Here is a 24,690-nt window from a genome sequence, read left to right on the forward strand (position 1 = left end):
CATTATGGGGTATTGTCTTTTAGATGGGTGAGAGGGAGAAAAAATCAATTTAATCCATTTTTAATTCAGACTATAACCACAAAGTGGAATAAGTCGAAGGGGTGTGAATACTTTCTGAAGGCAATGTACGTCTTGTTTTGGTCTTCGTGTCCATGTTATGTCAGTCTCTCGCTGTGGTTGTCACATTTGAACTTTTAAAAAACCATTTGAAACCACCCCGTATAGCCCTTGCAGTGTCTGGATTCTGCTGGGATTACCTGAATTGTTTAAAATATGGGTTGTTTTGGTGTCATACACACACTGTGAGAATGAGTGGGTTGAAAGTGCTGCAGTGAACTCGTCCAGTTGATTAATAACAGAGACTATAGTGTAGGTCTCTGACACAATGCTGTGTTCTGATTGACTCTGCTCCTTGATTGACTCTGCTCACTCAACAGGACCCTGAAGAGGATGAGCCAAACCTGAGGGTACTATTGGAGCATCGTTTCTCCAAGGAGAAGAGCAAGAGTGTGAAACAGACGTGTGATAAGTGCAGCACTATCATCTGGGGCCTCATCCAGACCTGGTACACCTGCACAGGTAAGAGTGCATTAAAACTAAGTCAAAATGTTCTCAGTGGTAAAACCTCATGGACACTGAACGGTTACAGCTGTATGGGTAAACTATAAAAGAGAGCATTGCTAAGCAACCAAAACTGAATAGCGTTAGTTGCTAGGCAACACTGCCCTCCTGAGACCTTCTATTCTCCTCTATTGGTCGACGTTGGCCCTGGTGAATTAATTGAGTTGGAGAGAGAAATTGAATTGGTGTACCGTATGGCCAACTTTCTCTCCAGAATCTTAAGTCACATATTGAATTTTAAAACGGTAGTTAGCTGTTGACTAATATCTCTGTCTTCCTGTCCCTCTCGCAGGATGTTACTACCGTTGCCATAGCAAGTGCTTGAACCTCATCAACAAGCCCTGTGTGAGGTCAAAGGTCAGCCACCAGTCAGAGTACGAGCTAAGCATCTGCCCAGAGATCGGGCTGGACCGGCAGGACTACCGCTGTGCCGAGTGCCGCACGCCTGTGTCACTAAGTGGGTGTTCAGCCTTTATGAGACCGACTTGATAGCCAATTAGCAGTCAGCACAAATTGAAATATATGGGCATGATGTCTATGGACCCTTGTTGTTTTAACACAATCACAGTTATAAAAGCAATGCCTAACCTCTGGGTCAATGGGCTGTGTGGACATTCTTCTCCTCTCAAAGACTAATGTGACTAAACCTACTGTACTGTACAAGGTAAACCTGGAGCCCAGTAAGTGTTTCTCTGTGGGGATCTAAAGAGATTTAGCTAGAGCACAGTCACTCATCCACTCTCTATGCTAATAGAACAGATGGTGCTTAACTCAGCCTGCTAATCTAATGCACTCACATCGAGCTTAGAGAGTTAAATCAGCTTTGATAGTGTAATGTGATCATTAAAAGTTACAGCAATAGTTACTTGCCAGGATTCTCCTCCCTGGGAGATGTTGAATGTAAATCAAAAGATATGCTGAGTTGTAGTATCTCATTAAGAGTTTAATTATGTTGTGGTTAGGAAAATATTTGTTCTGGAATGTGTCAGTGAGTGTTGTGTGACAGTGTTAGTTGCATGATCAGTGAGTTATCTCTGAGACAGTTATGTCAGTGAGGGTTGTGTGGCATGGTGTCCTAATCGCTCACGGAGCCCCATGCTGCACTGCAATTCACTGTGTTGTGTTGTGCTGTAGGGGGCGTGCCCAGCGAGGCCAGGCAGTGTGACTACACGGGCCAGTACTATTGCAGCACCTGCCACTGGAATGACACCGCTGTCATCCCTGCACGCGTCATCCACAACTGGGAGTTTGAGCCACGCAAGGTATCAATATATATTTTTTACACAAGCAGGAACTTCAACAAACTCTACCTTATATTACATGATGAGCAGCTGGTAAGAGAATGCACCTCTGTTTCCTTTGGTGACCGTGTAATGGATAAAAATCACTGAAGAACCAGGCCTGAAACCGGGAATAATAATGATCCTATGATGTTGAGAGCATATAACCCTATCACAGTGTATCGCATGGAGACAGAACACATTAAAACACTGTTTTCTTAGCGTCTGTCTTTGACTATTTTCATTCTGTGCAGTTCTATCTCTAACAGTGTGTCCCCTGCTCTCTGGTCAGGTATGTCGTTCCTCCATGCGTTACCTGGCCCTGATGATACCCCGGCCTGTACTGAAACTGAGGGAGGTCAACCCACTGCTCTTCAACTTTGTGGAGGAACTAGTGGAGATCAGGGTAGGTGACATATCAGCAACAGGGACTCTGCATGAATAGTGTGTACTGAATGTTTGTGACATAAATTCATTAAAATGTGGTTTTGTCTTTTTGTATAGTTTTTGGTTTTGTCTTGCACTCCATTTCCACTCCATATGAACTGGGATGAGGTCTGGGTTTGCTATAGAACTTGTTTTGGGAGCTCTTCCTTTTCTGTACTATCACACAGTAGGCCAGGCTTTTGTTTTCAGGACATTCTCACCAGTCAGCGGTTCTATTTGTGCCAGTGTGTTTTGTGGTGAGGGATTAGAATACTGAGGGAGATAGACAGCTGTTTCTGTCATTGGGGAGATTGTCGGGCCAGAGAAGAAAGACACTTGTTTATGGTATATAAAAGAACTAGCTTCATCAGATAGTTTCATGAAATTAGAAATATTCACATTCAAAAGCGATTTTCCATAGAACATGGTGTGTCTGACATTGGCCCATGGAATCAGGGTGTGACTAATGGCAAGTGTGTGAATGTGTTCCTCCCTGCAGAAGCTCCGTCAGGACATCCTACTGATGAAGCCCTACTTCATCACCTGTAAGGAGGCCATGGAGGCACGGCTGCTACTGCAGGTCAGCAACATCCCCGCAATATCAACACAACATCATCCCAACACCTCCACGACATCTTCACCACAGCCATAGCATCACATAAATATCACATTCCAATCTCTGTATAAAGGACATTGCATTTGCGTCCAGTGCCTTGCATAAGGGTCTTGCAGCAGTATTGTTAAACAACCCAGAGGAACCCATTTTTGCTGATGTCATGGCCCAGAATGTGCTGCAACAGCGCCACTCTCTGGCATTTTATTAATAACATGCTGATATAAGAATCATATCAAGTTTAAAATGTGACATGCTTCGTAAACAACAGATGTAGACTAAGTAAAATGTTTACTTACGGGCCCTTCCCAACAATGCAGAATACAATAAAGAAAATAAATATACACTACCGTTCAAAAGTTTTAGAACACCTACTCATTCAAGGGTTTTTCTTTATTTTTACCATTTTCTACATTGTAGAATAATAGTGAAGACATCAAAACTATGAAATAACACATATGGAATCATGTAGTAATCAAAAAAGTGTTTTACAAATCAAAATATCTTAGAATTTCTTCAAATAGCCACCCTTTGCCTTGATGACAGCGTCACACACTCTTGGCATTCTCTCAACCAGCTTCACCTGGAATGCTTTTCCAATAGCCTTGAAGGAGTTCCCACATATGTTGAGGACTTGTTGGTTGCTTTTCCTTCACTCTGCGGTCCGACTCATCCCAAACCATCTCAATTGGGTTGATTTCGGGTGATTGTGGAGGCCAGGTCATCTGATGCAGCACTCCATCACTCCAATTATTGGTAAAATAGCCCTTACACAGCCTGAGGTGTGTTGGGTCAATGTCCTGTTGAAAAATAAATGACAGTCCCACTAAGCCCAAACCAGATGGGATGGCGTATCGTTGCAGGATGCTGTGGTAGCCATGCTGATTAAGTGTGCCTTGAATTCTAAATAAATCACAGACCGTGTCACCAGAAAAGAACCTCCTCCTCCATGCTTTACGGTGGGAAATACACATGCGGAGATCATCAGTTCACCCACACCAGGTTGGGACCAAAAATCTCAAATTTGGACTCCAGGCCCAAGCAAGTCTCTTCTTATTGGTGGCCTTTAGTAGTGGTTTCTTTGTAACAATTTGACCATGAAGGCCTGATTCACAGTCTCCTCTGAACAGTTGATGTTGATGTGTCCGTTATCTTGAACTCTGTGAAGCATTTATTTGGACTGCAATTCCTGAGGCTGATAACTCTAATGAACTTATGCTCTGCAGCAGAGGTAACTCTGGGTCTTCCATTCCTGTGGCGGTCCTCATTAGAGCTAGTTTCATCATAGCGCTTGATGGTTTTTACGACTGCACTTGAAGACACTTTCAAAGTTCTTGAAATGTTCCGTATTGACTGACCTTCATGCCTTAAAGTAATGATGAACTGTCATTTCTCTTTGGTTATTTGAGCTGTACTTGCCATAATATGGGCTTGGTTTTTTACCAAATAGGGCTATCTTCTGTATACCCCCCCTACCTTGTCACAACACAACTGATTGGCTCAAACACATTAAGAAGGAAAGAAATTTATGGAATTAACTTTTAACAAGGCGCACCTTGCTAATTGAAATACATTCCAGGTGACTACCTCATGAAGCTGGTTGAGAGAATGCCAAGTGTGCAAAGCCGTCAGGGCAAAGGGTGGCTATTTGAAGAATCTCAAATATAAAATATATTTTGATTTGTTAATAACACTTTTTTTTTTGGTTTCTACATGATTCCATATGTGTTATTTCATAGTTTTGATATATTCACTATTATTCCACAATGTGAAAATAGTAAAAATAAAAACCCTTGAATAAGTGATTGTGTCCAAACTTTTGACCGGTACTGTATATTTAATAATAGAAAAAACGAACACAAGGAATAAATACACAATGAGCAATGATAGCTTGGCTGTAAATACTGAACAAAAACATAAACGCAACATGTAAAGTGTTGGTCCCATGTTTCATGAACTGAAATAAAAGATCTTAGAAATTGTCCATATGCATATATCCACATGTATGATATCCATATGCATATTTCTCTCAAATCTTGTGCATGAATGTGTTAGGAAGTATTTCTCTTTTGCCAAGTTAATCCATCCACCTGACAAGTGTGGCATATCAAGAAACTGATTAAACAGCATGAATATTACACAGGTGTGCCTTGTGCTGGGGATAATAAAAGGCCACTCTAAAATGTGCAGTTTTGTTACACAACACAATGCCAGAGATGTCTCAAGTTTTAAGGGAGTGTGCAATTGGCATGCTGACAGCAGGAATGTCACCCCAGAGCTGTTGCCAGAGAATTTAATGTTAATTTCTCTACCATAAGTCGTTGTTTTAGAGAATTTGGCAGTATGTCCAACTGGCCTCACAACCGCAGACCACATGTAACTACGCCAGCCCAGGACCTCCACGTTCATCTGCGATCATCTGAGACTAGCCACCCGGACAACTGATGAAACTGTGGGTTTGCACAACAGAAGAATTTCTGCACAAACTCTCAAACCATCTCAGGGAAGCTCAACTGCATGCTCAACGTCTTCACCATGGTCTTGACCTGATTGCAGTTTGGCATCGTAACCGATTTCAATAGCCACTGGCACGCTGGAGAAGTGTGCCCTTCACAGATTAATCCCCATTTCAATTGTACCGGGCAGATGGCAGACAGTGTAGTGTGTGTGTGGTGTCGATTGGGTGAGTGGTTTGCTGGTGGGGTTATGGTATGGGAAGGCATAAGCTACAGACAATGAGCACAATTGCATTTTATCTATGGCAGTTTGAATGCACAGAGATACCATGATGAGAGCCTGAGGCCCATTGTCGTGCCATTCATCCACTGCCATCACCTCATTTTTTATTTTATTTTATTTTATTTTACCTTTATTTAACCAGGTAGGCAAGTTGAGAACAAGTTCTCATTTACAATTGCGACCTGGCCAAGATAAAGCAAAGCAGTTCGACAGATACAACGACACAGAGTTACACATGGAGTAAAACAAACATACAGTCAATAATACAGTATAAACAAGTCTATATACAGTGTGAGCAAATGAGGTGAGAAGGGAGGTAAAGGCAAAAAAGGCCATGGTGGCAAAGTAAATACAATATAGCAAGTAAAACACTGGAATGGTAGTTTTGCAATGGAAGAATGTGCAAAGTAGAAATAAAAATAATGGGGTGCAAAGGAGCAAAATAAGTAAATAAATTAAAATTAAATACAGTTGGGAAAGAGGTAGTTGTTTGGGCTAAATTATAGGTGGGCTATGTACAGGTGCAGTAATCTGTGAGCTGCTCTGACAGTTGGTGCTTAAAGCTAGTGAGGGAGATAAGTGTTTCCAGTTTCAGAGATTTTTGTAGTTCGTTCCAGTCATTGGCAGCAGAGAACTGGAAGGAGAGGCGGCCAAAGAAAGAATTGGTTTTGGGGGTGACTAGAGAGATATACCTGCTGGAGCGTGTGCTACAGGTGGGAGATGCTATGGTGACCAGCGAGCTGAGATAAGGGGGACTTTACCTAGCAGGGTCTTGTAGATGACATGGAGCCAGTGGGTTTGGCGACGAGTATGAAGCGAGGGCCAGCCAACGAGAGCGTACAGGTCGCAATGGTGGGTAGTATATGGGGCTTTGGTGACAAAACGGATTGCACTGTGATAGACTGCATCCAATTTGTTGAGTAGGGTATTGGAGGCTATTTTGTAAATGACATCGCCAAAGTCGAGGATTGGTAGGATGGTCAGTTTTACAAGGGTATGTTTGGCAGCATGAGTGAAGGATGCTTTGTTGCGAAATAGGAAGCCAATTCTAGATTTAACTTTGGATTGGAGATGTTTGATATGGGTCTGGAAGGAGAGTTTACAGTCTAACCAGACACCTAAGTATTTGTAGTTGTCCACGTATTCTAAGTCAGAGCCGTCCAGAGTAGTGATGTTGGACAGGCGGGTAGGTGCAGGTAGCGATCGGTTGAAGAGCATGCATTTAGTTTTACTTGTATTTAAGAGCAATTGGAGGCCACGGAAGGAGAGTTGTATGGCATTGAAGCTTGCCTGGAGGGTTGTTAACACAGTGTCCAAAGAAGGGACGGAAGTATACAGAATGGTGTCGTCTGCGTAGAGGTGGATCAGAGACTCACCAGCAGCAAGAGTGACCTCATTGATGTATACAGAGAAGAGAGTCGGTCCAACAATTGAACCCTGTGGCACCCCCATAGAGACTGCCAGAGGTCCGGACAGCAGACCCTCCGATTTGACACACTGAACTCTATCAGAGAAGTAGTTGGTGAACCAGGCGAGGCAATCATTTGAGAAAGGCTGTCGAGTCTGCCGATGAGGATGTGGTGATTGACAGAGTCGAAAGCCTTGGCCAGATCAATGAATACGGCTGCACAGTAATGTTTCTTATCAATGGCGGTTAAGATATCGTTTAGGACCTTGAGTGTGGCTGAGGTGCACCCATGACCAGCTCTGAAACCAGATTGCATAGCAGAGAAGGTATGGTGAGATTCGAAATGGTCGGTAATCTGTTTGTTGACTTGGCTTTCGAAGACCTTAGAAAGGCACGGTAGGATAGATATAGGTCTGTAGCAGTTTGGGTCAAGAGTGTCCCCCCCTTTGAAGAGGGGGATGACCGCAGCTGCTTTACAATCTTTGGGAATCTCAGACGACACGAAAGAGAGGTTGAACAGGCTAGTAATAGGAGTGGCAACAATTTCGGCAGATAATTTTAAAAAGAAAGGGTCCAGATTGTCTAGCCCGGCTGATTTTTTAGGGGTCCAGATTTTGCAGCTCTTTCAGAACATCAGCTGAATGGATTTGGGAGAAGGAGAAATGGGGAAGGCTTGGGCGAGTTGCTGTTGGGGGTGCAGTGCTGTTGACCGGGGTAGGAGTAGCCAGGTGGAAAGCATGGCCAGCCGTAGAAAAATGCTTATTGAAATTCTCAATTATGGTGGATTTATCAGTGGTGACAGTGTTTCCTATCTTCAGTGCAGTGGGCAGCTGGGAGGAGGTGTTCTTATTCTCCATGGACTTTACAGTGTCCCAGAACTTTTTGAGTTAGTGTTGCAGGAAGCAAATTTCTGCTTGAAAAAGCTAGCCTTGGCTTTTCTAACTGCCTGTGTATAATGGTTTCTAGCTTCCCTGAACAGCTGCATATCACGGGGGCTGTTCGATGCTAATGCAGAACGCCATAGGATGTTTTTGTGTTGGTTAAGGGCAGTCAGGTCTGGGGAGAACCAAGGGCTATATCTGTTCCTGGTTCTAAATTTCTTGAATGGGGCATGTTTATTTAAGATGGTTAGGAAGGCATTTTTTTAAATATCCAGGCATCCTCTACTGACGGGATGAGATCAATATCCTTCCAGGATACCCCGGCCAGGTCGATTAGAAAGGCCTGCTCGCAGAAGTGTTTCAGGGAGCGTTTTACAGTGATGAGTGGAGGTCGTTTGACCGCTGACCCATTACAGATGCAGGCAATGAGGCAGTGATCGCTGAGATCTTGGTTGAAGACAGCAGAGGTGTATTTAGAGGGGAAGTTGGTTAGGATGATATCTATGAGGGTGCCCGTGTTTAAGGCTTTGGGGAGGTACCTGGTAGGTTCATTGATCATTTGTGTGAGATTGAGGGCATCAAGTTTAGATTGTAGGATGGCTGGGGTGTTAAGCATGTTCCAGTTTAGGTCGCCTAGCAACACGAACTCTGAAGATAGATGGGGGGCAATCAGTTCACATATGGTGTCCAGAGCACAGCTGGGGGCAGAGGGTGGTCTATAGCAGGCGGCAACGGTGAGAGACTTGTTTTTAGAGAGGTGGATTTTTAAAAGTAGAAGTTCAAATTGTTTGGGTACAGACCTGGATAGTAGGACAGAACTCTGCAGGCTATCTTTGCAGTAGATTGCAACACCGCCCCCTTTGGCAGTTCTATCTTGTCTGAAAATGTTGTAGTTTGGAATTTAAATTTCTGAATTTTTGGTGGTCTTCCTAAGCCAGTATTCAGACACAGCTAGAACATCCGGGTTGGCAGAGTGTGCTAAAGCAGTGAATAGAACAAACTTAGGGAGGAGGCTTCTAATGTTAACATGCATGAAACCAAGGCTATTACGGTTACAGAAGTTGTCAAAAGAGAGCGCCTGGGGAATAGGAATGGAGCTAGGCACTGCAGGGCCTGGATTCACCTCTACATCGCCAGAGGAACATAGGAGGAGTAGAATAAGGGTACGGCTAAAAGCTATGAGAATTGGTCGTCTAGAACGTCTGGAACATAGAGTAAAAGGAGGTTTCTGGGGACGGTAAAATAGCATCAAGGTATAATGTACCGACAAAGGTATGGTAGTATGTGAATACAGTGGAGGTAAACCTAGGTATTGAGTGATGAAGAGAGAGATATTGTCTCTAGAAACATCATTGAAACCAGGAGATGACATTGCATGTGTGGGTGGTGGAACTAATAGGTTGGATGAGGTATAGTGAGCAGGACTAGAGGCTCTACAGTGAAATAAGCCAATAAACACTAACCAGAACAGCAATGGACAAGACATATTGACATTATAGAGAGGCATGCTTAGTCGAGTGATCAAAAGGGTCCAGTGAGTGGAGAGGTTGGTTGGGGGTCACGGCGATTTAGACAGCTAGCCAGGCCATCGGTAGCAAGCTAGCATAGGATGGAGGTCTGTTGTTAGCCACCTCTTGCGTTCCGTCAGTAGATTAGTGGGGTTCCGTGTGGTAGAGGGGATTAATCCAAATCACACAACAACAACAAAAATAAAAACAATAGATATAGTTATAGAGGCCCAAGAAGAAAACATAATAATAATAATAAAAATAAATAAATTGTCCGATTGTCTATTCAGATAGCAGCCGGTAAGACAGCTAACGGTTAGCAGGCCGCAGATGGGCGTTCAGGTAACGTCGCGACGGAGGAGCCAGCCGGATCTCCTTCGGGTAGATCACGTCGGCAGTCCAGTTGTGAAGGCCCGGTGGTGGGGCTCCGCGTAGGCAGTAAAACGGGTCCGGATAGGTGACTGCAGCCCAGGAGTGATTGATGGAACTCAGGAGTGATTGATGGAGCTGGCTAGCTCCGGAATAATTGATGTTTGCTCCGGAATCGACGAAGGTCGATAGTCACACGGATAGCAGCTAGCTAGCTGTGAGATCCGGGTATGAATGTCCAGAGAGCAGTCGAAATCCAGGGACATGGAGAGAAAAATTGGTCCGGTATGTTCCGTTCCGAGCCGCGCTGCGCCGTACAGAACTGGCGATAGATTTTCGAGCTAAAGGATAGCTGATGACCACAAACCGTGGTTAGCTGAATACTAACGATTTGCCAGTAAAGAAGCTAACTAGCTTCTGAACTAGCTTCTGATTAGCTTCTGGATTAGCTTCTGGCTAGTTTCAGGCTAGCTTCTTTGAGTTTCTGGCTAGCTTCTTGGAGGATTACAGATTTGAGGTAAATAATACTTTTTTATAAATATAAATTGGTGAGGCGGGTTGCAGGAGAGTGTTTTGAAGATGAGTAAAATGATATAAAAAAGAAAATTATATATATATATATATACTTATTTTCCACCATAATTTGCTAATAAATTCATTAAAAATCCTACAATGTGATTTTCTGGAATTTTTTTCTCATTTTGTCTGTCATAGTTGAAGTGTACCCATGATGAAAATTACAGACCTCTCATCTTTTTAAGTGGGAGAACTTGCACAATTGGTGGCTGACTAAATACTTTTTTGCCCCACTGTATTTGAATCTCCCGTCCTCTCTTAGCTCCATGATCGCCAGCACTTTGTGGAGAACAATGACATGTACTCGCTGCAGGATTTGATAGACATCTCCAGTGGCAGACTCAGCTGCTCTCTCACAGAGATCCACACTACCTTTGCCAAGCACATCAAACTGGACTGTGACGTGAGTTTTATACTGTACTTGTCTATCACAAAGGTGAGGAAGAACAGGAAACATTCTGGGGAGAAAACCAGTTGAGCAGGTAGATGTTTTACTGAGCTGTAGAGACCTGTGATACTGAGCTGTGCCCTGTCTTTTGCCCTCTCCAGCGGTGCCAAGCCAAAGGCTTTGTTTGTGAGCTGTGTAAGGAGGGAGACATCCTGTTCCCGTTTGACAGCCACACCTCAGTGTGCCACGACTGCTCTGCTGTCTTCCACAGGTCAGTCCCCTATCTGTAGACACCAGGTGAGGCTGATGAGAGGAGCTATAGGAAGATGAGCTCATTGATACTGTTCCATTCCATCCATTACAAACACATCATGCATATGGAAACCATATGTTTGACTCTGTTGCATTTATTCCATTCCAGCCATTACATTGAGTCAGTCCTCCTATAGCGCCTCCCACCAGCCTCCACTGGCAGACACGTTTATCAGACATATGTAGTGTTCATGTATAATATCAGTGATTGGTTGACACTTGCCTTTTTCCCTGTATGCTGTTTCTCTTTAGGGACTGTTTCTATGACAATTCCACAACTTGCCCGAAATGTGCCCGGATGACCGAACGCAAGCACGACGATCCGCCGGACCCAAAAGACAAGTAGCCCTGTCGATCTAAGCCTGTCACTGTGACTGACAACCTGTGGGAGTGGCCATGGCACTTTTTCTTATGTTGAGGACCATCAAGACATTTTTATGACACAAACATGACTAGCTTTCCCTCTTGCTCTCTCTCTCTGTTTTTGTGGGGATGTTTTCAAGTTACTTTGTTCCAGTTCAGTGGACTACGGAAGATGGTAGCAGGATACTAGAGTTTTATATGATCCGGTAATGAAGTGTGATGCTCTGAGACTGGCTGCACTGTATAGCCCACAGTAACGAATCCCTGAGCACTTAACCAATGTTGTACAGTTTGTGTGTTACTGTGAGAGAGTACTGTATGGGCATTATGTTGCAGGCATGAATTGCAATGTGGGTCACATAATTGTCTTTACCTCTTAACAATCAAATATCTTTAACTACCTTGAAGTAGGTGTTAAATTCCAAATTAATCTTAACAAATCAATTTAACAAAACTACCATTCACCTCCAGGCCTTAACTGACATCGATAACGAGACAGGTATTTTAATGAGGTTAGGTCGTAGCTCTTCAAGAGTTCCTCCCTATGGGCATGAGGTATTTCACCCCACTGTTGTGAAACAATGCGTTAAATGATGGACAATGACACTAAAATGTTTTTTTTTTTATTGTTTATTTGAACACCACAGAATTATCTGCCTGAAACACTTAAGAGAACATGTGGTTTGTATGTTATGTCTTAGGGAACTTTAATGTAGTACCTTTTTTACAGTAGAATTATTGGGCAGCCATGTAAACAATGTGAAGAGAGTAAAGTGAAGGAGAGCTCATTATGATGTGCTGATTAACTATATCTTAAGTTGACACACTTGTGCTGACATATTTGGAATTCCAATTGAACACTGTGTGCATTTACCCATTGATCAAGTGATCTATTTACAGTATTTTTGTGAGGGGTTTTGCAGCCCGCATCAAGGTATGGCACATTCTTTTCACAGATGAGAAAGTTGACGAATGATACTTCTGGGGACATGAGCATGATGATGTTGACAAATTATTTGTTTTAAAATAATGAGTATTTGGCTGTGTTATGTTTTTCTCTACATAATGATCTTCATAACATGCAAGTGTAATGTTCCATGTCTTAGTGAAAATCCAGATATTAACATGAATTGTAAGATCATGTGAAGTTGAGCATGAATAATGTATTAATAAATTCTATGTTGTGAGGAGTGTTTTAGCTGACATTGTGGCAGCCTTTGCCAATGTAGCCCTATGCTCCAGGCCTGTGGCAGAGGCTAATGCATATGTTACTGTGTACCTTGGCCATACTGAATGCTGTTTTGAACAGTGTACCAACAAACTATTTAAAAAGGATTGAGAGGGATTGTTTCTATCTGATCGTCGTGGAAAATGTGACCAGTGAATGAGGGGATTCAATTATCTGGCCCGGTGGGAGGAGTTTGTTTAGGTGTGCGTTCGTTTTGGAACCGGGCTGACTCCCGGGAGTGAGCCAGTTGCCCCCAACCTCAGTGGTTCAAAGCCCACGGCTCCAAAGAAAAGTGACATAGCCTGGGCTAGATCAAACACGTGGGGTAAAAGAGTAGGATTCGGTATTTTCACATGCAGAAGTGATTTCTTTTTATAAAAACGCTTTATCTGCATTCCCATCCCAGGGTAGCCTGGAGTGGTTAGAGCATTCGAATAGTAAACGGAAGGTTGCAAGTTCAAACCCTCGAGCTGACAAGGTACAAATCTGTCGTTCTGCCGCTGAACAGGCAGCTAACCCACTAGGCCGTCATTGAAAGTAAGAATTTGTTCTTAACTGACTTGCCTAGTTAAATCAATTTAAAATAAAAACTAGTTAGAAAATTCGACATATATTTTATGGACAGGATATGTAAATGTATAGACCTTGCTGCCTTGTTGGCAACCTTGCAGAATTACTGTAAGGTTTGAGAAGGGCGCTCCTTCGCCGCTTTTGCTCGTTATGTCACGGGCCATTGACAGGTGCACCGCGGCTCAGGTTAATAGAACTCCCTCATTTTCATAAACGTCACTTGTTGTTATCTTTCCACGCATATTGACCAATCGCAAAGCAGCAGTCCGGTCTTTCGAAGGACCTGATGAGGTCGTGGGTATGCACGAACATAAATATAATAAAATGTGAATACTTTAACTTAAATTAATTGAATGTCCTTATTGTACAAATCACAAAACCAATGATTGACAGAAGTGATTCATGCATAGATACATATTTGTGAATGTTATTTTTTGTTTAAATTATTTTACGTCAGGCTGTTGACTTGGTTTATCTCACTCGGCGTAATCGTAGCTAGTTTTAAACTGTTGAGGCTCGGGAGTCGATCGACCCCAACAGCGGGGACACTCTGCCTGCTCCAGCCGAAGTATGGTTCACATGATGGGGCTGCTTTCAGTGAGTGTTGTGCCCCTGCGGAACGGGGTGCAGGCTTGGGGCAGAGGCTGCGCCACCATCCACGCAGCTTTTCGCTACAATAACTTTAGCTCATTATCGAAGGTAGGGTGCAATTTATTTAAATAATGCCGTCCGCCATCAACTTGCAAAAGAACCATGTCATGCTATCACACAACATTGATTACAGATATGCAAATATATTTAAAAATGCATGATTAAGCCTTGTTTGCCTATGCTTGATGAACTTTGTCATAAAGAGTTGATTGCACAAAGATCCCGTCCTTGCTTATAAAACATTTTTCCCCTCATTCACTTCATAACATATAGAGTTGCTGCGTCCTGTGGGGAATGGGGCGTCTCAGCTGCAGCAAATTGTGGGTCATGGCTAGAAGCGATCACTTCAGTTTTGATCAAATTAACGTCAGATTTGATTTTTCGTATCAGGTTAGGATAATTTACTCAGCAGGTTAGGAGAATTAACGTATCATTTTAGGATAATTGGGTTAAGCTGAAGACAATCTCTTAGTGTTAGATAAAATGCAAAAAACTTTTGCAAATCTACTTTTGACGTAAATTTGACAAACTGCATCCTGTCGCAACGGTCTCTGAGCTTTTCGTATTATTCTAGCCTTGACCCAAATTGTGTGAAACATTCAAAGGCCTCTTGCCAAATCTAATGCTTTTATAGCCTAACATAAATTCAATGACTTAATCTGTTTATTAAGGACTTAAATATTATTTACTGTAATAATAATCAGTTTGCCTGGTTCAGTTATTATGTCTGGATGTGTTTTATATTCAATTAATAGTCAGGGGTAAAAATGATGCACACCCAAAAATGTTTTGTAGTGGGGCAGAGTAAACTATAAAAAGAAAGTCGGTTGCTATACCCATTTAAATGTTTGGGATCATAATTAGAATATTCAGTGAATAACATCTGAATAGTCTTCAACTGTGTATTGTTGAATATCAAGGTAGGCTGTGTTAATCCAATCCTGCTCTCTCCTCAGTGTTCTGCATTAAAACGAATCAATCCCATGGGATTAAATCAATGCACTTTCACATTGGCTCGATTGCTCAGTTCCAAACCCCCACGAGGTAAATCACTCCAACACCAGGAATATGTTGATGTTATCATCTATGCATGTAATGACCATGGCAATTACAGATGACTGTGCAATTCATTTTTGTTGTTGTTTGATTGTGTCCTACATCTTCAATCCTTATGCTAATTAGATGTTTTAATTGCTTCAGGATTTGAGAAGTTCTTCCCAAAGAGTGAGGACACTCCTGGAGTGAACAAATCATCTGAAGAGACCGGAGGTATTACTGAAAGCCTATATCCTGTCTCTCTACTGGCACACTGTTCAAACACTGGGATGTCAATGATGGACAGCCAGTTGTCTTGTGATTTAATTTCTTGTGTCATTTTGCTTGTTTAGATGAGAAGACCAAAGAGACAGAGTCTCAGGGCGGAGGAGAAGAGGGACAAAATGAAAGTGGCGAGAGAAAGAGGAGGAGAGGCGGAAGGAAGGATGAATCAGACTGGTGGACACGCTTCCAGGTCTGTTTCAAAGCCTCCGCTTTCTACAGAGCAGACATGTAAACAAACAAGATGTGCCTGTTTTCTCCGTAGCAACAGCACTCTGTCATCACTCATGTTTGATTTTCCAACCCTTTAATCTACCTGATCTGAACCAGAGACCCTACATAAACACGTCAGTCAATAATGGCTCGTCTGGCAGCCTGTTATGTAATGGAAGAGAGAGGAAAGTTTAAAAAAGTTGAGTTTCTATTTCTAAAGGGCTGCTGTGTAAGAGGATAAAGGGTAACCTTTTATCATAATGCTAATGGGGGAGTTGACAGTTTGCATGAGAGGGAGGCAGACGCTGGCAAGAGCACCACTCTGCTTGCTTCCACTCAGACACTGTGTCTGTGTGTGTTCGCTTGTGTGTGTGTGTGTGTGTTGATGAGACTAATGTATACATTTCCACCCTGTTTCCCCTCATTGTTTCCTCTGAATCTGACAGAATGATTTCCCCTTGGATGAGAAGACCATGCGCAATGTCGCGATCGGATTCGCCGGCATGGCCTCTGCGTTCCTGTATTTCTACTTCCGAGAGATTGGGAAGGAAGTCTCCTGGAAGGACTTTGTAAATAACTACCTGGCTAGAGGACTGGTGAGAGACAGGGGCTATGTTTACTTTTCTTCACTAGTTACTATGTAATTACTATGTATTTTATAAGACCCATAAGTAAAGTATTATTGCTTGTGTTTTCATTGGAGCTGTTATGTCATTGTTTGTGTGTGGAACAGTGAGTCTGAGGTCTTCATTATTTGATGTGTCTGATGTGTTCTCTGTACAGGTGGACCGTCTGGAGGTAGTCAACAAACAGTATGTCAGAGTCATCCCAGTGCATGGAGTCAACACGTCAGAGGTGGTATGGACCAAATAATCACAGGGGAGACATTTGGGAGCCTTGTTTTTTTTACACTGTCCATAGGTCCCCTTTCTTTAGACTTCAAGAAATGTACAGAGTTTACAAGTTAGTATGATATGCATTTGGATTTAGCTGTCTTATGTGGTTATGTTCCAGAATGTTTTGCTTGGTATTTAACCAGTGAGGAATGCCAGCAGTTGTGTGTTCACATCCCCTTGTCTCTCTGTGTGTCACAGAGCTACCTGTGGTTCAACATCGGCAGCGTGGAGACGTTTGAACGCAACCTGGAGCTGGCCCAGCAGGAGATGGGCTTGGACTCTACACACAGAGTACCTGTGATCTATGGAAGCGAGAGCGACGGGTGAGACATCATGAGGTCTAGGCCATGGGATGGGTGGAGAGCTGTGGGAACAGGAAGACTTTATTTGAATGTTGTTCAGATTAGGAGCTGTGTGGTTGGAACTCATTTGAAGGTCCTCTCTATCATGCACTCACTGACCCTGGAGATGTTGATAGATTGATTGGCCCCTTAATGCTGATCTCTCCTCTCTTATTTATATATAGTACCCTCCTGATGAGCATTCTTCCAACCCTGTTGCTGGTTGGCTTCCTGCTCTTCACCATGCGCCAGGGACCAATGGCAGGAGGCCGTGGCGGGGGGCGGGGCAACCCCTTCAGCATGGGGGAATCCAAGGCCAAGGTCATGAAGGACAACATTGATGTGAGATTTAAGGATGTGGCGGGCTGCGAAGAGGCCAAGATGGAGATCCTAGAGTTTGTCAACTTCCTGAAGAACCCCCGGCAGTACCAGGACCTGGGGGCCAAGATTCCCAAGGTAACTCTTTCCTTAGATACCATACCAGCATCTGAAATACTACTCAGAATAACCCTGTTGTACAGGAGAATGCTCACCAAGAAAAAAAATAGCAGTGTGTTGGATTTCATGGCCATGTCAGGAAAACACTGCTGTTGTGTATGTGGTATGACGAGCTGAGATTATAGTTAATTGGCTGTTTGTTTGCATAGACATTTCCATTGTATCTGTCACCACTGCACCACTGTACTCACAAGAGTGCCCACTTATACCAGCTATGACCATGTGCTTCCCAGGGTGCAGTGTTGTCGGGTCCCCCTGGCACAGGGAAGACCCTGCTAGCCAAGGCCACAGCCGGAGAGGCCAATGTCCCCTTCATCACCGTCAACGGATCTGAGTTCCAGGAGATGTTTGTTGGCGTGGGTCCAGCCAGGGTGAGTACTACCCCAGGGGAGAGGGGAGGAAGAGGGACAGTTGGATAACAGGGTGGATTTCTGTTAGCTTTTCCTCTTTTTGTCTAAATATTTGCTTTGAGGTCACGCACTTGTTTCACTCCTCCATGGGAATAAATACATGTATCACTGTATTGACATCAGTTTTATAGAAAAAGCATGATAAACTTTGCTAAAGTGTTGATTTGTTGTGCTGTGGACCCACCCAGTAATGTAACCCATTCCTTTTCCAGGTAAGGGATATGTTTGCCATGGCCCGTAAGAATGCTCCCTGCATCCTGTTCATCGATGAGATAGATGCCGTGGGCAGGAAGAGAGGCAGAGGGAACTTTGGGGGACAGAGTGAGCAGGAGAACACACTCAACCAGCTGCTAGTGGAGATGGATGGTAGGTCTGGTTTGGTCGTCTTACACTGGTTAAATCAAGGTTAAATGAAGCAAAAGGGAAATGATTCCCAAAGACACTCAATGAATGTGCCATGTTTAATTAATCATAGTTATGTGTCCTGTTTATTATGTGACCCTTCCATACAATCTCAACTGTTTTTTTCCCCATCACTTCTCTGTTGGGTCTGTAGGGTTCAACACCAGCACTAACGTGGTCGTCTTGGCTGGAACCAACCGACCAGACATCCTGGACCCAGCACTGATGAGACCTGGGCGCTTCGACAGACAGATTTACATAGGTACAGTCAGTCCACTCCATAAATAACATCTGCGTGGCCTGGAACTGTTTATTTCTGTCATAGCTCTCTGTTCTGTCATGGCTCTCTGTTCTGTCATGGCTCTCTGTTCTGTCATGGCTCTCTGTTCTGTCATGGCTCTCTGTTCTGTCAATGATCTAAATACTGTAGTAGGTACAGATAGTCTAACTTTAGCAGGACCTAATCTTTCTCTACCTGTCGCCACATATCAGCACAGCCATTGTTACAGACTATCAGACAATTCATTGGCCCCTCTTTCAGAGTCCAGCTCTATCAGTATCTCACATATACAGGGCGGCAGGTAGCCTAGTGGAGCGTTGGAAGGTTGCAAGATCGGAATCCCGAGCTGACAAGGTAAAAATCTGTTTTGCCCTTAACTGACTTGCCTTGTTAAATAAAGGTAAAATATATATATATTGTAGATATAAGCCACAGTATGTGGATGCTGCTACCTAGCCGCTGTACGGTATACACAATGCTGTCTATTTCTACAGTAAAAGGTACTTTAACAGTGCTTTATCAGTGTGTTCAGTACTGTGACTCAAAGAGCGTAGCTTACTTGGATTAAACATAGTTTACCTGGATTAGAGTTCCCAGGATTAACGTGGCATTAGCGTTTATTTCTTTGTTCTGGCTCTGCTCTCTGACAACTCTTCCTCTCTGGTCAACAGCCCACAAACAGAATGAGCTTTTCTGCCCTGTCGTCAGATTAGCATCTTCAGCGCAGTCTATTGGGGGATTACCCAGCCTGAGCCGGCCAGCATATCTCATGACATTAGCACGCCATGCCTGTCCAGTTCCGCCTCTCCTGACCTGACCCCCATTACCATAGTAACACGCTAGCCTGGCTCTGTGAGTTTTGGGAAAGGAATTTGACCTGAACAGGAAAAAGTCAGTGCTATAAATTCTAACTAGGGCCCAGAGTTTTTCGCTGTTGGGTCCTGTGGTCATTGAGAACTCCTGGTCCAGATTCTATTCCCAGACAGTCCTGGCTGAAATGAATGTGGTTAAATATACAGAGGCTTTTTTTCTGTCACCTTTCCCTGGGTAGTGAAACCACTTCCTGCAGCCCTTGCCGACATGATTAGAATTTGGCATGACCCCATTTCAGCAATGCAGTAAAAGCTTGCCTGGTTTTTGTCCTTGTTATCAAGCCATTTTAGAAGTGAAAACTTGAAGTGCACAGAGATTTAAAAAAAAATATATATATATTTTTGGGCACATTCTTGGCAAAAGTACAGGTGCAGAAGCACGGACTGTGCAAAATGTTTTTGCCATCAATACTATCATAACTTGCCTAATTGCCTTGTGTCGATAGCGGTCTGATTTGAGCTGTGCCCAACATTGCAGTAACATGTTATGTCAGCTGTGTGGATGTGGTTGTACCCTTTGTGAGTGAGGTGAGATTTCTTACGGCTGGGATCCATTTTCCAAGTCCAGTCCAGCTGTACAATGGTAGGCAGCTCTGGCCTGGCCTCACTGGCCTGCATTCTTCTGTCTGCCATGGAAACTAACTGCAGCCTGAGCGAGAGCTTCTATAAACCGAAGGGTTATGTAACCGGGGGATAGTAACCATTAGGGATAGGAAGCGAGGCAAGCTGCTCCCCTGGGCCCTGTGACTAGGGTGTCAATATTTTCCCTCTTCCTCCAGCCTGAACCAGTGATCTGTCTCCATAAATATGTTATACTTCCTCCCTGTCAAACCTGATCCCCCTCTCTTTCCCTTTCTATCCCTACTCTATTTCAAATCGTCTTTCTCTCTCTTCTTCTCCTCTCAGGTCCACCAGACATAAAAGGCAGAGCATCCATCTTTAAGGTCCATCTGAGGCCTCTGAAGCTGGACTCCAGTATAGACTCTGAAGCTTTGGCCAGGAAACTAGCTGCCCTCACACCTGGCTTCACTGGTGAGTGCAGGGCCAGGCGTGTTTGTCTGTGTGCACGTTGACAGCTAGCTGTGTACGGGATGGTTCGGATTTTGGAAATTAAGCCCTTTATCTACTTCCATAGAGTCAGATGAACTCATGGATACCATTTGTATGTCTCTGTGTCCACTATGAAGGAAGTTAGAGGTAGCTTTGCAGGCCAATGCTACCTAGCATTAGCGAGACTTTGACTTTGCGCTAGCTTTACCCACATACTTCCATTCTTTGTTAGAATTTAGTTAGAATTTGCTCGTGGGGGAAGTAGATAAAGGGATTCATTGCCAAAATCCCGAACTATCCCTTTAAAAGTAATGATGAAATTAACACAGTACATGGTTCTGTCAACATACAGGAGCTGATATTGCCAACGTGTGTAATGAGGCGGCCCTGATAGCAGCACGCTACCTTAACGAGTCTATCATCGTCAAGCACTTTGAGCAGGCCATCGAGAGGGTCATCGGAGGTAAGCTACTGTCACTGACTGGGGGATGGTGGGGAGAGTGGATGTCAGGGGTCAGGGCTCAAACAGGGAGTTAATCTTTGGAATGTAACTGTCAGACTGTCTGGTGTTGACATGACCTTTCTGCCCTGTCTGTCGGGGCCAGTGAGGCCACTCTTTTACTCCTGAACAAGTAACCAAGCCCCCTCCCCTAACACACACAAGTGCAGCCTTGAGACATGAAACTCACACACACTTTGTGGTTGTAAACATGCCCTCCTTTCCCCCCAGGTCTGGAGAAGAAGACCCAGGTACTACAGCCATTAGAGAAGACCACTGTAGCATACCACGAGGCTGGCCATGCTGTGGTGGGCTGGTACCTGGAACATGCTGACCCTCTGCTCAAGGTGTGGCCATCTCTTCCCCCCCTCAATAACATTCTCTTCTCCCCTCTCCTATTGCCTTTTATCCCCACCCACTGTCTCTTCTGTCCTTACTGTCCCTGTTTTACCTACCCTACTGTTAGAGGAATTGATTTCCTATATGTTCAATTAAAACACTCTGTCCGTTTCTAAGAATTTGTAAGATACTTATTTGCATAGAATGGACAGAGACCAGTCTCATAATTAATCAGTAGCGCTTATTTTCGAGAGCTCTGGTCATAATCCAATGTACATTGGTTTATATACATCACATTTTGTCATAAATGTCTCTCCTCCTCTCAGATACAATGGCAATATAGTTCACAAGCCTTCCCACATTGTCTGCCTCCTGTTAAACAATCTACTACTAGCCCAAGGTCTCTCCCCTCCCTGGGTGGGGACAGAATGTCCTGTAAGGAACACAGTATTCCAGCCAGTCTGACGATAACTCCATTCATTTCTAACAAGGAACAGAAAGTCCTTGTTCTAATTCTTGACGAAAACTACACACATTACATTCAGTATTATGATTATAATAAGATTCATACATCCATACAGTAACATAGTAGTATTCTGTTTAGTTATAGTTCTGATTTAAATGTATACATAATTTAGTCATTATTCATAAAAATCCCTTAACACCTACCTATCCCTCAATTTCACCCTGAGCAGAATGTAGGATTTTACCTGTTGGTTTCCTCTCCTCTCCCAGGTGTCAATCATCCCCCGGGGGAAGGGTTTGGGGTATGCTCAGTACCTCCCTAAGGAGCAGTACCTGTTCACACGGGAGCAGCTGTTTGACAGGATGTGTATGATGCTGGGGGGACGTGTGGCAGAGCAGGTATTTTTTGGGAAGATCACCACAGGGGCACAGGATGACCTCCGGAAGGTCACGCAGTCTGCCTACGCACAGGTAAACGCATGCGCGTTTAAACCAGCAGGGATGTATGTTCACACACACACACACTCTAATTAACCTCTCTCTCCCCTTCGATCCCTCTCTCAGGTGGTTCAGTTTGGGATGAGTGAGGTGGTGGGCCAGGTGTCTTTTGAGCTCCCCAGGCAGGGAGAGATGGTGATGGAGAAGCCTTACAGCGAGCCCACGGCCCAGCTCATAGACCAGGAGGTCCGCTCACTCATAGACGCTGCCTTCCAACGCACACAGCAGCTCATCACTGAGAAGAGAGATGTGGTAGAGAAGGTGAGGGGGATAGAGAGGGGTATGTAGGAGAGAGATGGTGACAGAGGAGGAACATATGGAGAGGGCTAGAGAGAGGAGGTCCAAATCTCTTAACCCTAAGAGGGGGAGAAATAGGATGGCAATCGCATCGATAACCTATCAGAAAGGTATATAGAGCATGGTTGAAAAGTGGTCTAATCTCCATCCCCTCCCGTGTGTCTCCCCTCCAGGTGGGGAGGCGTCTCCTGGAGAAGGAGGTTCTGGACAAGGCTGATATGCTGGAGCTGCTGGGTCCTCGCCCCTACAAGGAGAAGTCTACGTATGAGGAGTTTGTGGAGGGGACGGGGCCCATGAAGGAGGACACCTCCCTTCCAGAGGGCCTCAAGAACTGGAACAAGGACCGGGGGACGGAAGAGCCTCCCCAGGAGCAGCAACGCAAGCAGGCTCTTTACCTGTAGACTGACACCACGTCTGACCTGGCCCCCACCCAACCAGGCCACTGGAGGAACATGTTGAGACTTAATTTGGTGAGGGGAGGGCACTTGACATGACCCAGACAGACTGATAACAGGAGAGGGTGTCAGGTTTAAGAAGGCACCCCTGCACCGTGTCCCTGATGGCTACAGATTGAGGGTTGTGGGGTGCAGCAGGGGATCTGTTCCAACAGCCTAGATTGTGCCAATTCTCATGTAGACTTTTTTTAAAATTTGTTTGGGAAAAAAGGTGTTCCTGTATTTTGGTTTTGCAGGGCATGCGATTCATCAATCTGTGAAGGATATCCTCCACGATGCTGTTCCTTTCCTTCCCTGGAGATTCCCTGCTGTACTATGTTCCTCCTTTATCCTGACCATAGTGCATTCCAGGGCCCTAGAGACCATGGTCGTCACAGGGAAAAGATATTGTTTTAATAGTTTTGTAGTATTCATTATTTGACCTTTTTCATTGTGTGTTGGATGAGTTTGTCTGACATGCAACATTTTTATGAATATATGATCATGTACATCAGGGATGGGTGACTGTCTGTGGCCATTTTGAAGGCCCTTGGATAAATCCCCCCCAACTTACTGTTGTGAGTTAAAATACACAAGGTGCAATTTCTACATTTGGTTGCACATCCGTTTTTCTGTTATGTTAGTCAATTAGCAATTTTATTGATGTATTTTTATGTTGTAGGTATGCAGATCTGTGAGCAACTGCGGCCCCTCATGATGAGTTCAGTTTTTTTGTGGCCCCCACCCCCATCAATACTACCCATCCCTGATGTACATCTCATTTGAAGTGAGATGGTTTCTTTTAGATTTCATATTGGAACATGAAGGGCTATGTGAGTGTGTGTGGTGCTAATTTGTCCTCTTTCACACATGTACAAGTGTATATTAATACCGTGTGTGATTTGGACAGCCAGGGTCTGCCATTATCAACGGCGACCCTGTAGGTAAGTGCCTTGCTCAAGGGCACATTGACAGATTTGGTTTTCACCTTGTTGGCTCTGGGTTCTAGCAACCTTTAACTAGCAACCTTTAAGTTACTGTCCCAACGCTCTATCCGCTAGGCTACCTGCCGTGCTACGTATAATCCTCAACGTTTTTGCTACCTTCTGACCTTATTGAATTTCAGAGACGTGTTCATGTTCCCATGTCTCTCTTCAGTCATTGACACTTGTTAACTAAACAGCCATGTGACTGCAGAGGGTTTTCAGAAAGCTCAGCAGAAATCCAGTCCATGCAGAGCAGACTGTAACACTGGGACAGTATGATATTTACATTGTATTTTATAGGTTCAAACTGTTAGTCGGCCTAATTGAAGAAAATCACTCCTGTGTTTCAATGGCACATTGTGTTAGCTAATCCAAGTTTATCATTTTAAAGGCTAATTGATCATTAGAAAAACCTTTTGCAATTATGTTAGCACGGCTGAAAATTGTTGTTCTGATTAAAGAAGCAATAAAACTGGCCTTTAGACTAGTTGAGCATCTGGAGGATCAGCATTTGTGGGTCTGATTATGGCCAGAAACAAAGACTTTCTTCTGAAGCTGGTCAGTCTATTCTTGTCCTGAGAAATGAAGGCTTTTCCATTCGAGAAACTGAAACTCTCGTACAATGCTGTGTACTACTCCCTTCACAGAACAGTGCAAACTGGCTCTAACCAGAATAGAAAGGAGTGGGAGGCCCCGGGGCACAACTGAGAAGAGGACAAGTACATTAGTGTCTAGTTTGAGAAACCGACGCCTCACAAGTCCGCAACTGGCAGCTTCATTAAATAGTACCCGCAAAACACCAGTCTCAACAACAGTGAAGAGGTGACTCTGAAATGCTGGCCTTCTAGGCAGAGTTCCTCTGTCCAGTGTGTGTTCGTTTGCCCATCTTAATATTTTATTTTTATTGGTCAGTCTGAGATATGGCTTTTTCTTTGCAACTCTGCCTAGAAGGTCAGCATC

General features: G+C 44.0%; 2 protein-coding genes across 3 annotated transcripts in view; both read left to right on the forward strand.

The window, feature by feature from the left end:
* LOC112249248 (differentially expressed in FDCP 8 homolog) overlaps positions 1–12,671 on the forward strand; it is a 36,831-nt gene extending 24,160 nt beyond the window's left edge. For both annotated transcript variants that reach the window (XM_024419042.2, XM_024419043.2), the window contains exons 5-12: positions 438–579; positions 914–1,078; positions 1,756–1,883; positions 2,194–2,307; positions 2,827–2,907; positions 10,684–10,824; positions 10,971–11,080; positions 11,374–12,671. In XM_024419042.2, the coding sequence (XP_024274810.1) occupies positions 438–579; positions 914–1,078; positions 1,756–1,883; positions 2,194–2,307; positions 2,827–2,907; positions 10,684–10,824; positions 10,971–11,080; positions 11,374–11,467 (975 nt within the window). In that variant the 3' untranslated portion in view covers positions 11,468–12,671. The remainder of the gene's footprint in view (positions 1–437; positions 580–913; positions 1,079–1,755; positions 1,884–2,193; positions 2,308–2,826; positions 2,908–10,683; positions 10,825–10,970; positions 11,081–11,373) is intronic.
* A 1,087-nt stretch (positions 12,672–13,758) lies between these two features.
* On the forward strand, positions 13,759–24,162 carry LOC112249247 (AFG3-like protein 1). The gene is made up of 17 exons (XM_024419041.2): positions 13,759–13,981; positions 14,890–14,977; positions 15,134–15,202; positions 15,322–15,443; positions 15,910–16,059; positions 16,247–16,321; positions 16,558–16,682; positions 16,886–17,156; positions 17,432–17,569; positions 17,821–17,974; positions 18,165–18,272; positions 20,069–20,194; positions 20,565–20,675; positions 20,943–21,058; positions 21,786–21,986; positions 22,080–22,274; positions 22,484–24,162. The coding sequence occupies exons 1-17, from the start codon at positions 13,853–13,855 to the stop codon at positions 22,709–22,711; spliced, it is 2,406 nt and encodes an 801-aa protein (XP_024274809.1). The 5' UTR covers positions 13,759–13,852; the 3' UTR covers positions 22,712–24,162.
* Positions 24,163–24,690: the final 528 nt, after the last annotated feature.

The sequence above is a fragment of the Oncorhynchus tshawytscha genome, linkage group LG04 (assembly GCF_018296145.1).
Source record: "Oncorhynchus tshawytscha isolate Ot180627B linkage group LG04, Otsh_v2.0, whole genome shotgun sequence".
Lineage (NCBI taxonomy): Eukaryota > Metazoa > Chordata > Actinopteri > Salmoniformes > Salmonidae > Oncorhynchus > Oncorhynchus tshawytscha.

Coding starts and splice junctions, on each gene's coding strand:
- LOC112249247 (XM_024419041.2), top strand. CDS start 13,853: ATGGTTCACATGATGGGGCTGCTTTCAGTGAGTGTTGTGCCCCTGCGG. Junction 16,322..16,557: donor GAGTCAACACGTCAGAGGTG/GTATGGACCAAA, acceptor TGTGTGTCACAG/AGCTACCTGTGGTTCAACAT. Junction 20,195..20,564: donor CCTCACACCTGGCTTCACTG/GTGAGTGCAGGG, acceptor GTCAACATACAG/GAGCTGATATTGCCAACGTG.